This window comes from Protopterus annectens, chromosome 6.part0, assembly GCF_019279795.1.
Source record: "Protopterus annectens isolate FY-2018-M chromosome 6.part0, PAN1.0, whole genome shotgun sequence".
NCBI lineage: Eukaryota > Metazoa > Chordata > Ceratodontiformes > Protopteridae > Protopterus > Protopterus annectens.
The window spans coordinates 1,176,967,949-1,176,985,372 of record NC_056737.1 but is presented as its reverse complement, the minus strand read 5'-3'; the positions used below and the strand labels follow the sequence as shown (position 1 = coordinate 1,176,985,372).

General features: G+C 39.8%; 1 protein-coding gene across 1 annotated transcript in view; it reads right to left on the bottom strand.

Annotated features, from left to right (window-relative positions):
* The window catches only part of LOC122804744 (receptor activity-modifying protein 1-like), a 383,657-nt gene that overhangs the window by 61,037 nt on the left and 305,196 nt on the right, over nucleotides 1-17,424 (bottom strand). The window contains exon 3 of the mRNA XM_044074807.1: nucleotides 13,403-13,550. Coding sequence (XP_043930742.1) covers nucleotides 13,403-13,550 — 148 coding nt within the window. The remainder of the gene's footprint in view (nucleotides 1-13,402; nucleotides 13,551-17,424) is intronic.

Below are 17,424 nucleotides of genomic sequence, written 5' to 3'. Positions count from 1 at the left end.
ATGAAATGAAGGGAGTCACTACAGTGAGGTAAGAGAAGGGAAAAAGGGAGAGGGAATGGAAATGAATGGCGTGACTAGGGTGAGTTATGAGAATGGAAAAAAGGAGAGGGAGTGGAAATGAAATGAAGGAAGTCACTAGGGTGAGTTATGAGAAAGGAAAAGGGAGCGGGAGTGGAAATTAAATGAAAGGAGTCACTGGGGTGAGTTATGAGAAAGGAAAAAGGGAGCAGGAGTGGAAATGAAATGAAGGGAGTCACTCGGGTGAGTTATAAGGAAGGAAAAAGTGAGACGGCGTGGAAATGATTGGAGTGACTAGGGCGAGTTATGAGAAAGGAAAAAAGGAGAGGGAGTGGAAATGAAATGAAGGAGTCACTAGGGTGAGTTATGAGAAAGGAAAAAGGGAGAGGGAGTGGAAATGAAATGAAAGGAGTCACTATGGTGAGGTATGAGAAAAGAAAAAGTGAGCAGGTGTGGAAATAAATGGAGTCACTCGGGTGAGTTATGAGAAAGGAAAAAGGAAGAGTGAGTGGAAATTAAATGAAGCAAGTCACTAGGGTGAGTTATGAGAAAGGAAAAAGGGAGAGGGAGTGGAAATGAAATGAAGGGAGTCACTAGGGTGAGTTATAAGGAAGGAAAAAGTGAGAGGGCGTGGAAATGAATGGAGTGACTGGGGTGAGTTATGAGAAAGAAAAAGGGAGAGGGAGTGGAAATGAAATGAAGGGAGTCACTAGGGTGTGTTATGAGAACGGACAATGGGGGAGGGAGTAGAAATGAAATGAAGGAAGTCACTAGGGTGAGTTATGAGAAAGGAAAAAGGAGAGGGAGTGGAAATGAAATGAAGGGTGTCCCAGTAGCAAACTTAGAGATTTTATTGTAGCAGGATGACAGTTTTGACTTTAGGCAGGATTGAGGGTTGGTGTGGAGAGGAGCTGCATACTAGAGAGAGGGGATGAGGTAGGAAATAGACAGTATGTGTTTGTAAGAGGAAGTGACATGACGGCTGTGACGATACAGCATTCCGAGGTTTTGGTGTGTTTTCTTAATACTACTTTGTATATGAATGTCAAACTTTAATTGTTCATCAATGATAACACCTGGAAGTTTTGTATGAGACTATTTCAATGGGAATCTTATTCTGACTGACTATGGAGAAGGAATTTTTAATCGATAGAGGTGTTTTTAGATGGGGTAAAGATCATGATTTGGTTCTGGATGCATTGAGAACAAGGTAATTTTTCAACATCCATGACTCGGTATGAGAGAAGGCATCTTGTGTTAGTTGCATGAGTTTGGGGAGAGATTGAGCATAGCAAATTATGGTGGAATCATCCGCGTATTGGACAAGTTTGGTATTAGGGATACACTAATGAAAATTATTAATGCAGATGTTAAAAAGTAACAGACCCAGTATTGAGCCTTGTGGAACTGAGTGTGAAGGAAGGAAGAGGTACCATTGTTCCACTTGACGGCCTGTTGTCTATTAGAAAGGTAACTGGAAAACTAGTTAACAGAGGAGGGGGAGAGATTGAGAAGAGAGCGTTTGGACAAGAGAAGGTTGTGGAAAACAGTGTCAAAGGCCTTTGATAGTCTAGAAGGCTAGATACAATGTTGCCAGAGTCTCGTGCACAGTTGATGATGTCAAGGAAGGAGAGAAGGGCAGTGGTAGTACTATGTCCAGGTATAAATCCATGTTGAGCTGGAGAAAGAAGTTGATTGTCTAAGAGGTAGGGAAGGAGTTGCACGTGTATGCATTTTTCAAGGACTTTTGAGATAGGGGACAGGATGGTTATAGGATGGAAGTTGTTAAATTTCAGTATTGTTTCCTCCTTTGTGGAGGGGAATGATGAACATTTTTTTTCCAGAGGAGGGGTGCATAGGATTCTTGGACTGAATGGCTGATAAGTATGGTGATAGGAAGGGCTATGCCATCAGCAGCTAGCTGAGAAAGTTAGATGTAAGGTTGCCTGAGGCATGAGAGCATGGTTTTAGTTTTAGTAGAAGTTTTTTTATGGTGTGTAGAGAGATTGGTTGCATGGTAAAGGGGGGTGAGATGAGTAGTGTTGATGTCAGTGGGACTAGAATTGAGGGTGTGGAATGAGGGTGGAGTAGAAGTGTTTCTGGAGAGTGATATGGTGAGCTTGGCTATTGTATCACTAAAGAATGAGTTGAATTGGGTAGCTAAGATATGGTCTGGAGAATTAGGGTCAGGGCAGGGCTTGTCTTTTTTGCCAGGAGAGAGGAGAGCAGATATACTGTTCCAAAATGTTTTGGGGTTGGATCTATGATTGTTTTGAAGCTTGGAGTAGTAGGACTTTCGGTCTAAAGCAATTTTTTTTTCACTTTATTACAAAGTTGATTATACTCAGTAAGGGTGTTAGGTGATTTAGATTTATGGTAACGCTTCCAAGATTTATCTCAGGTTAAAAAATTTATGTAATATTGCTGTGATTATGTTTCATATATAAATAAATATATATATATATATATATATATATATATATATATATATATATATATATATATATATATATATATATATATATATATATATATATATATAGGTCTACTTCAAAACATCTAAAACCCATAACATCTAATTTAATAACACTGAAACCAGGACATCTAAAACCCAAAACATCTAAAACCCATAACATCGAATTTCATAACACTGAGACCAGAACATCTAAAACCCAAAACATCTAAAACCCATAACATCGAATTTCATAACCTCTAACGCTACAAATCACAAGAAAATAACACCCCCTCCACGTATAACGACACCAAACTACCAAACACACTTTTTACTACATTTCTGTCCCCCATAAATTAAGTATACCAACTCCAAGATCACACTACAGTGGGAAAAAGTTAATTTCCTAATCCCGCTATATCAAGCCCCCCTGCAGAAATGTAGTAAAAAGTGTGTTTGGTAGTTTGGTGTCATTATACATGGAGGGGGTGTTATTTTCTTGTGATTTGTAGCGTTAGATGTTATGAAATTCAATGTTATGGGTTTTAGATGTTCTGGTCTCGATGTCATGAAATTAGATGTTATTGGTTTTAGATGTTTTGAAGGGGACCCATATATATATATATATATATATATATATATATATATATATATATATATATATATGGTTCTACCTCACTTCAACGACACGCCGGAACATCGACACGGAAATCGTGAGCCCCAGAAGATCGACAGCGCAGAAGACCGATGCGACAGGACCTAGAAGATCGACAGTGCAGAAGACCGACCCGACGGATAAAAGCACCGATGCTGAGGATGCCGACATGGGAAAAGGCTGTGTAAGTATGCAGTAGTGACGGATGTTAGGGTGCGAGTAAGGTAAGTGTGGATATTGACGGTCTGTGGGTATAGGGGTGGGTTAAGTGAGTTAGGGTTAGGGAGCGGGTCAGGTAAGTGTGCGGTAGTGATTGTGTTTGGGTTAGAGGCGGGATAAGTGAGTTAGGGTTAGGGAGCGGGCCAGGTAAGTGTGCGGTAGTGACGGACCTTAGGGTTAGGGTTTGGGTTAGGGTTGTAGGTTGTTGTGTATGTGAGGTTTAGTGTGGGTTTGTAGGGATTTTGGTGTACTTGTGTTGTGTATGTGGTTTTTGGACGGGGAATGTGTTTTGTTTGTTGATTGTGGTGTGTGAAGTGTATGAGGTTTCGTGTTTGTGTACCGTCGGTTATTTCATTGTCGGGCATGTGGGATTTCGTGTTTTTGTACTGTCGGTTATGTGGTTTCGGTGAATGCGTTGTCGGTGTTTTGGTGTTTCGTTTATGTGAGGTAGAACCATATATATATATATATATATATATATATATATATATATATATATATATATATATACACACACATATGTAAACAATAAATTTGATGTATAACGTTTGTAAGTCAAACTTATTAATATTTGACAACAATTGATTGGATCCTCTGAACCAGCCCCCAACATTATCACAACCCCACAGCACTACCTGATACACTAAGTGACCACCTATCCATTAGCATAGTGAGATACCCACCCCAACAACAGAAACTACATCTGTATAAAGTCTGTCGTAAACTCAGTGACTTCATCCCCTCTTCCCTCAGTGATAGTCTGCCATTAACTGGTCCATCCTGAACTCCCTCTCTCTTGATGAAGCTGCACTAGAATTCAACTGCACATTTCTAAATACCCTCGACTTATTAACCCCCCCACATAAAATAAGAATAAAATCAAACTATGCCCTCAGCTTAGTAAAGACACTTGCAAACTAATGCACAAACTAGATAATGCCTGGAAAACCTGGATAAAAAGTAAATCCTCCAGTCACTTCCAACTATACAAAGAACTTAGGAACCAGACTAAAAAAGAAATATACAATGATAAAAAGTTATTTTATGCTAAGAAACAAACTTCCACTCATTCAAATCCTAAAAACTTCAGGAAAAATATAAACTCTATCCTCCACCCAGGTAAACCCCAAACCCCCAGTCCCTACCCTAACCTTCCTGACCATGAGACCACCTCTCTCCTCAACCAGTTTTTCAGAGACTCTATCAGTAAATTGTCTAACACAGGCCAAAATCCCCCCAAAAACCACCCCATGACCCAATACCCCATGCTGTTAACAACAAGACTAGTCTCACCTTAAACCCTGTCTCTACATCCTACATAAAATCTCTTCTCCTCAAACTCAAACCATGTTCTCCCTCTGCTGACAAGCTCCCCGTACTTCCTCAAGCTTGCTGCAAAATCCATTGCCCATCTAGTCTCAATACTTATTAACTGTTTTATAAAAGAAGCCACTGTACCCAAAATCTGGAAATCCTTCTACATTATCCCCCTTCACAAAGAAGGTAACTCCAGTGACCCCTCCAATTACCGACCAATTGCCATATTCTCCCCACTATCCAAAATACTAGAAAAGTGTATTCACAACCAAGTACTTAACTTCTTTCTCCAAAACAACTTCCTCTCCCCCACCCAACATGGCTTCCGACCTCACCAGAGCACCTCCACAACCCTTCTGTCCTTCACCCACATGAAAGCCGAAGCTAGGAACAGCAATAACTTAGTCTCATGTTTGTTCCTCGACTAATCAAAGGGATTTGATATGGTATCACATTCCAAACTTCTGACTAAACCGGCTAACCTCAACCTATCTTGCTCATCTCTCTCATGCTTCACTTGTTACCTCACAGACAGACTTCAGTCAGTAAAATGGCCTTGTTACCTCACAGACAGACTTCACTCAGTAAAATGGCCTTGTTACCTCACAGACAGACTTCACTCAGTAAAATGGCAATCCTCTTGTTCTCCTTTCTTACCTATAAACACTGGCGTACCCAAGGGTTCCATTCTTGGACCCCTGCTCTTTAACATCTTTATCAATGACCTCCTCTACTCCACCTCCCTCTCCAGCCTCATTCAGTATGCAGATGGCTCCACCCTTATCACATCCGCTAACTCTATCTCACTTCTCCAGACACACACTCAACAACCCTTCCATCTTGTAGAAAACTGGCACAAAGACAATCAGCTTATCCTTAATGCCAAACAAAGCTATTTCTCTTTCTCCCAAAAACAATGACTACCTCAAAGCTGCCTTTTCCATCCCCTCTCTAAATAACATAGTAATCAACAATGCACTCACACAAAATCACTAGGTATGACTATTGATGACCAATTAAAGTTTGACTTACACATTCACCATGCAATAAAAAAAACTAACCAAAAACTTGGCATGCTATACTGCAACTCAAAATTCCTCTCTGTAGAATCTAGACAACCCCTTGCCCAAGCCTACCTCCTTCCTAGCCTCCTCTATGGTCCACCAGTCCTCACCAACCTTTAATCCTGTCTATTGTCAAGACTTGAGCAGACCTACAATAAGATTGCCAAATTTGCAGCCAACCATCCTAACCCAACCCACCACGGCTTAGCCCTCCACAAATTATAATGGCTTGAATCCTCCCGTCACATAAAACTGTCCCAACTACATCTAACCCACCGCATACTTAACAAACCCACTTCCTGCCCTTCCCTCACAAACCTAGTCTCATACTATTCCGCCATGCACCCCCTCTGCAGCTCAGAGAAACTTCTCCTAGAAACCTTTACACCTAAACTGAACATAGGCAATCTGCTATATAAATAATCTATTACAAAACTCTGGAACAGCCTACCATCTGACCTATGAAACATCACGCAAGCAACAAACTTCAAAAAAGAACTGAAAGTATTCTTCCAAAATAATTGGAACTGCCATGCCAGGATCCCACCTGACCACCCTTCTGCTCCATGACTTTTCTATCTTTGTTAGATTTTCCTAACCTCTGAAATTCCTGACCGATAACTGCATAATCCTTCTCACACTACATATAATACCAAATAGATATACATGTTTCACCAAGAATCTCTACCAATTCTGCAAAAGTAAACGCTATTCAACCATGGCATCTGTTTTGCACACTGTATGCTATGTCTTTTCTCCTTCTTCTTGTGCTAATATACTTTTCTACTGGTTTGATTACTTTTATAGAAATGTAAGTTTGCCTACGCCACAAGTGATAACTCGATAAAGGTGTTTATAAAAGAATAAAGGGAGAACAGATAACGTAGTTACAGAAGGTTAAGAGAAAATAGTAGAAATTCATTATAAATTATGAGACAAAAGTAGCAGAAACACTTGTAGAATTAAACGTGATGTATCAGCCAGAGATAAATCGCATAAATTACATTGTTATTTGTGAGCATCCAGGGGAATGATTACTTAAATGTGAGCACTTTTAGTGGCTGTAGATTTATTTTATAATAATAGTGATTTATGGCTCAAATCATTTATTAAAACAAATGTAATGACTTTATCTTAAATATAAGGGAATCGGCAATGTGTCTGGCAGTTCGCACAGAGTTAAGGTTGTCATCCGTAGTTCCTCTGTCATGGGGTTTAATTCCCTCAGTTCTCATGTGCCTAATATGTGGCTTTGAGCCTGTTACTTTATCAGATGTTGCACTCAGGTTGTTGACAAGTGAGTTTATTAGGCCACAAGATTTTGTTAAAATTATATAAATAGGAAATGTAGTTATTTTAATGCTCAGTATAATATGTTTACATTTAGCAGACAGTCTTCACAATATGCACAATATAATTTTCATATATATATATATATATATATATATATATATATATATATATATATATATATATACACACACACACACACACACACACACACACACACACACACACACACACACACACACAGTGGATATAAAAAGTTTACATACCCCTGTTAAAATGCCAGGTTTTTGTGATTTAAAAAAATGAGACCACAATAAATAATTTCAAAACATTTCCCACTTTTAATGGTACCTATAACCTGTACAATTCAATTGAAAAAACAAACAAATCTGTTAGGGGAAAAAATATAAAAAATATACAATACACTGGTTGCATAAGTATGCACACCCTTAAACTAATACTTTGTTGTGTGCACACCATTAAACTAATACTTTGTTGAAGCAGCTTTTGATTTAATTACAGCATTCAGTCTTCTTGGGTACACACCTGCCATCAATTAAAGAGAGTCTGATTAACCCCAAATAAAGTTCAGCTACCCTAGTAGGACTTTTCTGAAATTTACTCAGTTGCCTGCTACAGCAAAAGCCATGGTTCACAGAGAGCTTAAAAAGCATCAAAGGGATTGTTTCATTGTTGAAAGGTATCAGTCAGAAGAACAGTACATTTTCCACAGCATTGGATATACCATGGAACACAGTGAAGGCAGTCATCAAAAAGTGGAGAAAATATGGGACAACAGTGACGTTGCAAAGAAATAGACGTCTCTCCAAAACTAATGAAAAGACAAGACGAAAACTGGTCAGGGAGGCTGCCAGGAGACCTACAGCAACACAGAAGGAGCTACAGGAATTTCCAGCAAGTACTGGTTGTGTACTACATGTGACAACAATCTCCCATATTCTCCATATGTCTGGACTATAGGGTAGGGTTGGAAGATGGAAACTTTTTCTTACACAGAAAAATATCCTGACCTGGTTAAAATTTGCAAAGCAATGCATCGTCTCCCAAAAGCATGTGGGAAAATGTGTTATGGATCGATGAGACCAAGGTTCAACTTTCTGGCCACAATTCCAAAAGATACATTTGGCGCAAAAACAACACTTTGCATCACCAAAAGAACACCATCCCCATGGTGAAATATGGTGGTGGCAGTATCATGCTTTGGGGCTGCTTTTCTTCAGCTTGAACTTCAGCTTTAGTTAAGGTGGAGGGAATTATGAACAGTTCCAAATACCAGTTACTTTTGTCCCAGAACCTTCAGGCATCTGCTAGAAAGCTGAAGATGAAGAGGAATTTCACCTTTCAACACGACAATGATCCCAAGCATGCATCCAAATCATCCAAATCAACAAAAGAATGGCTTCACCAGCTTCATAGCCCAGCCAGAGCCCAGACCTAAATCCAATAGGAAATATGTGGGGGTAACCTAAAGAGGGCTGTGCACAAGAGATGCCCTTGCAGTCTAACAGATTTGGAGCACTTTTCCTAGGAAGAGTGGGTAAATATTGCCAAGTCAAGATGTGCCATGCTGATAGACTCCTACCCAAGAAGACTGAATTCTGTAATTAAATCAAAAGGTGCTTCAACAAAGTATTAGTTTAAGGGTGTGCACACTTATGCAGCCAGCGTATTGTACGTTTTTTGTTATATTTTTTCCCCTAACAGATTTGTTTGTTTTTTCAATTGAATTGTACAGGTTATATGTCACATTAAAGGTGGGAAAAGTTTTGAAATGATTTATTGTGGTCTCATTTTTTATATCACAAAAATCTGGCATTTTAACAGGGATGTGTAAACCTTTTATATCCACTGTATATATAATAGATTTTACAATACAGCATCACAGCTGCCACCTTTTAGGCATTTGCTTGAAAAGTGGAGTGACATGCTCATTATGGCATGTTGGTCAAAATTAATTGCATGAGTACCCGCAAAAACAAGCAGGAAAGGCTAATGGAATTCAGAGTATTGTAGACCAAGCTTCAATGAATAAAATATTTAATGATCAAGGATTACTGAACATGGGAAATAAAAGGGATACTACAAGGATATTTTACAAAAGAGGCAACAATTACAAAAGGCATGATTTTAATGCATGTCAGGACAAAATATAGAAAATACAATTTGCAGATTGGCTTTTAGGAATGCATTGAGAGCTGTGGATGTATGTGGGATAAATGCAAAATGGCTGCTATATGCAGGAGGAATCATGGAGGTTAAATCTTAATGTTTTAAACATGAAGTTAAGCATTTTTAAAGTTAGCACAGGTAAATGGGAGATGCATTTATTTGCAGTTAGAAAATGGAGAATCTGTGAGATACAGATACTGTGCAATCATTTGAGGTAGTGAAATTAAATTATAAACTGATATCAGTATATCTGAAAAGGTTGTAGATTTTTTTTACATGCCAAAGGAGCTGATAGCTTAATATGGGCATGGGATAACCACTCAGTTTTCAGGCTGGGGAAAATGATTTTTAAAAGGCATTTAGATGTAGCTATCATCATTCTAATTTTTCTATGCTTCATATGTAAGACATTAACAATAAAATGGTATGGAATAGTAGAAGGAATTGCTAATAATCATAGAGTATATATATGCATATAAATGGATAGACTGAGTGCTGCCACTTAAACTCTCACGCCTGTAGGCATATTTCTGACTTTGCGCTCAATTTTTCCTGCATCTCATGTCAATCTTACTGAGTTATTTTTCAGTGCTAGTCAAAAGGAAATAATCAGATCTTTTTATCTACTTTCTTGAGTAAATAAAAGTTTAATCCAGAGAGAGAGAGAGAGATGAGAGAGAGAGAGCGAGAGAGTGAGGGAGAGATATAGATACTATAAATATAGGTGTCAGAATAGATTTTCTGTAGTAGAATTGTTTCAGACATTATTTCTAAGCAAGCTAAGCCAGTGAATGTACTTGGGTTCTGAGATAGTTATGTCTGAGAAAGTCTGGTCAGAAAGAATTTGTGTTCTTTAAAACATTATGCTACAATTGCATGGTACAGGTTTACATAATAAAGCATAGCTTTGTTTTGTGATAAACAAATAAAATAAATAAATAAATAAACACATGGACAATATATACATAAATAAATAAATATTATGGAACATTGCTTGCTTAGCAGAAATATTTACAAACATAGACAGTATGTCATTTTATTTTGCCCTTGCTGTTATTACAAGTTATGTAATGAATGAAGCATTGTTTGTGAGAAGAGAAAATGTGAGAGCATGAGAAACTGGCTCAGAGTTTAAGAACATTTTGAAATGTAACAGTCTGAGCCTTCCATTGATGATGATTGCATGTTGTTGCTGTTCTGCTTAAGAATAGAATTATAATTGGAAAGAATATTCTAGAAGATGCCAGCTAAGCTGGTCAGTGCTTTGTTTCCAGGGCAGGTGTTAACATTTTGGGGGCCCACAGCAAATGTCAAGTTGGGGGGGCCCCTAGGCACTTCCAGTATAAGTTTCATCCTGTCAAAGCCACCCCTCCTAAGAAACTTTTAGTTTGTGCTGAAAACTTTTAGGAGTAGTACGCACATTCAGACCTGTAGCTACAAGCTCTTATATTACAACAGGCCTATATACCACACTATGTTGACCTGTCTAACAAAGGGACACTTATAATTACTGGCATTTAGTTGTAACAATGATACATTACAACTCTATGTACAGGTCTGGACTTAAATGAAGTGATGACTAGGCCTACCATTTCAATACTCCCACACACACCCTCCATTCCTCTCCTCTTATTTCCCCCCCCCCCTTTTGGGGCTCCCCATACCATGCACATTACTTTTTTCTTCCTTCTCTCACATTTTGCCTGCCTTACTCTCAGCTTTTTCAAGAAGCCATAACTTACTATATGCTTTGAAGTGCATTTAAATTTTTTTTTCTTTTTACACAATCTTTTCATCCAATACTGGCTTGAACAGAAATTATGATTAAGGAAAGAAATTCATTGCTGGTGTTCAGCTTTAGTTTTCCTTGCGTCCTTTCAACACTCCTTTCCAGCACAAAACAGCACAGTAATAACCATTTAGGGAATAACTCAAATGAACCAGGGCCAAAGAAGTGATAGGTTTACAGACAGTTTGGGATGCATTTTAGACCATTTTCTTAGCATTTTACTCCAATGGTGGCCTAAACATAAAACATGAAAAAGAAAAGAATTTCAGTGTTTTTTTTTCTTTCAAGGCAGACATAAGTTGTGCCCAAGGCTTAGTGTTCAAAGCTGACTAACTAGTATCTCACAATAACTTATCAAGGCAGTTGTGGGGATACATATGTCTTATCTGGGAATACTGCCTGCCTCCCTAACCCACCACAAAAGACAGTCACTGCCTATGCATCCCTCTGGTGTTAGACGGCAATGAAAGCAGAGGTTTAAATTGCCTTAGTCATATATTTCAAGTGACTGTTGATTATATGTATACATAGCATACTTCCTCACCCCTAACCCTCAAAGTCAGCCCCATGTATATATGCCTGATATGTGATTGTGAGAATGATTTCAGTAATGTATTCTAATTTGTTGCTCCTAGACAGTACACTACCCCATACACAAACTATAGTAACCTTCTTTTTACACCTCTGAGGTCTGTAAGAAAAGTAAATAAACAATGACCACACTGTCTTCAGCTCAATCACAAGCTATAATGACTTCATGTGCACACCTCTAAGGATTGACTCTGATGAAAATTAAAGTTGTAATAACCACACAATCCCCAGCCCCCATAACCTACAGCAGCTTTCTGTACACACACATTTGAGCAGGGCTGGTTTTGGAATGGGTATGGTTGAAACCAGAGGCTATTAACAGCTTTATCCTAAAAGAGTCATATCTCAGCCCTAAAAGGGTCATATCTCAGCCCTAAAAGGGTCATATCTCAGCCCTAAAAGGGTCATATCTCAACTCTAAAAGGGTCATATCTCAGCCCAAAAAGGGTCATATCTCAGCCCTAAAATGGTCATGTCTCAGCCCTAAAAGGGTCATATCTCAGCCCTAAAAGAGTGATATCTCAGCCCAAAAAGGGTCATATCTCAGCCCTAAAAGGGTCATATATCAGCCCTAAAAGGGTCATATCTCAGCCCTAAAAGAGTCATATCTCAGCCGAAAAAAGGGTCATATCTCAGACCTAAAAGGGTAATACCTCAGCCCTAAAAGGGTCATATCTCAGGACTGTTCAGGTTAAACAGCTCAATCAGAAAATTGATACTTTTTTCCTCCTCATTTTTCTTCAAGCAACAGCAGCTTTTGTGGGGCCCCCACACAGTCAAGGATGATTAAAGGGGGCCCCCTGCAGCCACGGGTATAGCAGTGACCTAAAGCTGGCTATGTAGTTAGCTTTAGTGGGGAAAATGTCCAACAGCAGGGTTTAACTAAGCCAGGGGCACTATGTCAGTGGTAAAATATTTAATGAAATTCTGATGTCTGTTACTTGACAAAACACTGTTACTACAACCAGAAATATCTTTGAATTTTAAAGGAGATATAAATAAGAGTTATTACCCATGTGGTTTATTACGTATACAAGAATGCTGTACTAGCTTTTGTTGGTTTGACAGACATGTTACAAAATATCAGGATAAGATAACTTGCTGAAGTTGGGGGCCCCAGGAAACAGGGGGCCCCCAGCGACCGCAGGGTTCGCTGGTGCCTAAAGCTGGCTATGTTTGCTTCATGTGTATAAGTTAGTGTATAGTCTGCCATATTATCTGTGTAATCTCATCAGTTATCACTATATTCTAGAAAATAATGCCTTTTGTTGCATCATGATTTGTGTCTCACAAGACATGCAGTTATTTGACATTTTACAAGGCAAAACCCATTGCATGAACGTTTAGGGTCCACAGAGATGAGGGTTTCAGTGGTATCTGGTATTGATTGATTGCTCTGTTAGTCACAGAGATGAGGGTTTCAGTGGTATCTGGTATTGATTGATTGCTCTGTTAGTCACAGAGATGAGGGTTTCAGTGGTATCTGGTATTGATTGATTGCTGTGTTAGTTGATTCCCTGCCCACCATATGCACAGAGAAAGTACGGTAGGAAGTTAAACATTACAGGCCTCTGCCAATCAAATATTACTTAGGGTATTCTATTCAGGAGCTGCTTTTCTAAGACTGCTAATGGGTTAGTGTACTGTAGTAATAAATTAGGATGGCAATAAATGGCTTACATTACAGAGTCACACAACTATAAACTGTCTGTGAGAGCCTGATAACAAAGAGAAAAAGGTTACCAACATGGAACTGAACTGAAGCAAATAATGCTGAAACAGATGCCAGTGCAGAAAAGGCAGTTTATGATACATACACAATTGGTTTTGGCCAAGAACATGTCCCATTATAGTTGAAATATGCCATGCTTTTGGAAAATTGTTTGATGCAGTAGTCGTTGACATAGATGTTAAATCTGGTGGTGTTGCATGGCAGTATCTCATTGGCTGAAATAATTTCATCACCTGAAATAAAAAGGCATAAATGATTATTAGGATTCTGTTCGGCAGTCCCATATGTACAGTGATATTTACAAATTTGCTCAGGAGAAGTTTACTTTGGCTAAGCACATTATAGAAGAGTTGTTCCTGTTTTTGAATCTGTGCTGAACTCCACTAGAATATGTATTTGTGTAAGCGTGTGTGCGTGTGTGCATGTGTGTGTGTGTGTGTGTGTGTGTGTGTGTGTGTGTACTGATTGGACTGATCTGGTGAGCCAGTGTAATTTAAATAATAAACATGAAAGTGTTAGAAAATTAAATGCATACGACATACATTTTATGTCATTATCTCCACAATGTCAACACAAAGTTAATTACAACATCCATGAAAATAAATTACTTTTAATCTTTTAATACAGAGCTTTTCAAAACAAAACAGAGAAAGTAAAAAACTTAGAAGTTATGTATAGGTTCATAGGTTCATAGGTTTATACTAGGCTATCTGCCCCAAGGCATTTATAAGCCTAGCCAGAATTTTTGTGGCTTACGCCACCCCTTATATGAAAAAATACTGTACCCATTAGTTTGTTGTGCCTCTGTCCAGCAGTGACACAGAGATGATTCCCGGGGTAAAACCTACGATCTCCCATCCACAGGTCAAGATTTCTCTTGAACAGAGCCAGCGAGGTGCTCTGCCTCACATGGACTGGGACTCTATTCCACAGCATAGGGAGTCTCTGAGTGATAAATCTATCCCTCCAGCACATCCTATTTATATCCGTGCTAAGGTTTAAGTTGCTTGCTCTAGTGGTTTTGGTGGATTTGGATTTTTTGAGGTGGAGCATGTCCATTAATTCCGGGTTGGACATGGCCTTGTATGTCAGGCACATGTCACCTCTGAGCAGACGGTATGTGACTGAATAGAGCTGAAGTTTCTTCAATCTGGCAGCATATGACAGATTTTGGAGTCCCTTTATCCTTTTGGTGAGAAACTTTTGGGGTCTCTCCAATTGCTGCAGATGTCGGGCGAGATACATCCCGAATGGGGCATTGTACTCTATCATTGGTCTGATAAGTGAAGAGTACAGGGGAACAATGACCTCACTAGATCTGGATGTGAATCCCTTCATGATCAGGTGGGCAATGTAGAAGGTCTTTCTAACCACTTTAGCAACGTGAGTGTCAAAAGAAAGGCCACTGTCAACCTGGGTCCTCAGGTCCCTGATAACCTCTTCTGTGCTTAGTGGATTGCCACCTATATGGTAGCTTGGGGTTACCTTGTTTTTCCCGAAGGGTATGACTATACATTTTTGGCGTTTAACTTCAGGCCATAGCTCTGGCACCAGCTATCTGTTTCCGTGAGTCCCTTCTGAAGGATATCCGTGTCCGATGCACTTTCCACTATGTAACCCAGTTTGCAGTCGTCTGCAAACTTTGTCAGCCAAAGTCCTCCCATGTTGGCCTGTACTTCTGAGAAGTAGATGCTGAACAATAGGGGGCCAAGGACCGAGCCCTGTGGGACACCACTTGTGACCGGCTTGGAGTCTGACATAGCACCAGCAACTCTAACCCTGTGGGTTCTGTCCTTAAGCCAGTTTGTAACCCATCTTGTGACATATGGGTTTACATTTAAGCTGGTAAGTGTTTCTACAATACCCGAGTGGGGTATTGTGTCAAAAGCCTTTGCAAGGTCAAGGTAGGCTGTATGGACTGCCTTTCCCTCATCAATGGCCTTGGTGACTGTTTCGAAGAAGTCGACCAAGTTCAAAAGGCATGATCTTCCCTTGACGAAGCCAAACTGGGTCGGGTCCAATGTCTGCAAGTCCCCTATATCTTTGTTTATGAGCTCCATTATGATCCTTTCCATAGCTTTGCAGGCATAGCTTTGTATATTGTTTATCTTCTTTATATTCAGAATACAAATGGCCCCAGATATACAGAGTTATCTAGTCATGTTAGATAAGCGGTGAGAAAGCATTTTGTAAAATTCAAGTTCATTATATTTCTATTATCATGTTTTATCATTCCAAAAATCCTCTTGATCTAACTCTTTAGGTCTTCTGAGAAGTATTAATTGCAGCTTTTTCTATATAAATGTTAACCCCAAACTACTGAAAGCCAGGGACTTGACCTGTAAAAGTAATTGGAATAAATGTGGAATCTAGGCATGAGATAGAATGCCACCAAAGTACCGCAGTCTGGCCACAGTGTGACGCAAGTTTCAGATGCCAGCCAGTCAACTTGATGGAAATGGCCAAAAGACCCCCTTGCAGGTCTTTCTTTCTTGTGTCACCTGCTGAGGTCATTAAACAGGTTGTTGGATGCTACATTTGTTAAGCTCTTGCATTGTTTGCCTCACTACTAGGTATGTATTAGTATTCACAGAGACCATGGCTAGTTCAGTGGCTGGCGCCCAGCCTTAGTCCCATGACTGGAAAGTAGGGCTCTCACAAGTACAGATACCCTCATTTACTCAATGCCTATGACACAACCATGTGCTCTTAACTAGGAGCTTGTCATGTCAGGAGTGAATACATTCACACTTCTGTTCTCAGCACTGGACTGCCTTCTGACACAAAGTGCTATCTTTCATGGTACTACACCCAGATGTAGCACATCAGTGCAGTGACCAGCTCTGCATATATGTATTGATGGTCAAAATAGAGTACTTGACAGAATGGAAATTCCCATTTCCCCACGGTGGTGCATCTTCAGATTTGAGAATAAAAGTAGAGTAGCTGATAGCCAGCTCCGCAAGTAGAAGGATAAAGTCCTGACAATGCTGCAGGTGACCCGAAATTGAATTCTGGCTCTGGTGCCTGTAGAGGTTAGTCAGGGATGATGTGAATAAGCAACAATTGTTGGCTTGTTCATCCTGGGGGGAGGAGGCAACTCTGGCTGGCCATAAGGGTGATACCTAGTGACAATACCGGGTATTATCCAAGGGCGGTCAAGCCAGTTGAGCCTGTGCTGTTATGGTGATTACGAGCAGTACAGCTGAGGGGAATGCAGTGTGCAAAGGCAGGGATAACAGGCTGAGATCAGCCACTCAGACTGGGGTAAAAGGGGGTACTCCCAACAGCAGAAGAGTGGGTCACCCTCCCAGGATCAGCAATCTGGCACACTCCCATCCACCTGACTCTCACTTGAGAATGATAATGCTGCTTGAGAGTCTGTGGGGATGTTTTTCTGTGGGAAGAATCTGCACCCCAAAAGCCACTGGCACCTCCTATGGGCTATTCCTCAGACCATGAATGCCCAGCATCCATGTCCATGGAATGAATGGGATGATAACATGTCACTAGTGGCGCCATCAGGCAAAGACCTAGTGGGGTACAAAAACTAAAAGTACAGGAGGTGCCTGTGGCTTTTGGGATGCAGATTCTTCCCAGAGAAAAACAAAATTCACATTGCATTTCTTTTGCACATAAGGACCATTTGATTAAATGGCCTTACTATAGGTGTCACAGATTTGCTGCAGCTTATTTCACCTAATCTGGAGCAAAGAGAAGCACAATAGCATAGGATAACTCAGAGATCCAGACTCCTGTCTGTCATCAACTCCTTCTTTAAGTTTTCCAAATTCATACTGTCTGTCCATCTTGGCCTCTGATGATACCTTCTGTTTTTACATTTTTTTCAAACATCAGTGCCTTGTCTAGTGCATTTTGTCTTTGCATTATTTGGTCAAAGTGTCTGAGTTTTACATTTTCAGTCAGACCAGCAGTCTGGATTTACTTCTTTCAGTGTAGACTGATTCGAGCTTGCAGTCCCTGGAATTCCGGAACGTTTTCTCCAATACCACAGTTGAAAAGCATCAATTTTCCAACACACAGCCTTACATATACTCCATCTGTCACAGCCATAAGTTATTACTGGGAAATCCTTAGTGTACACCA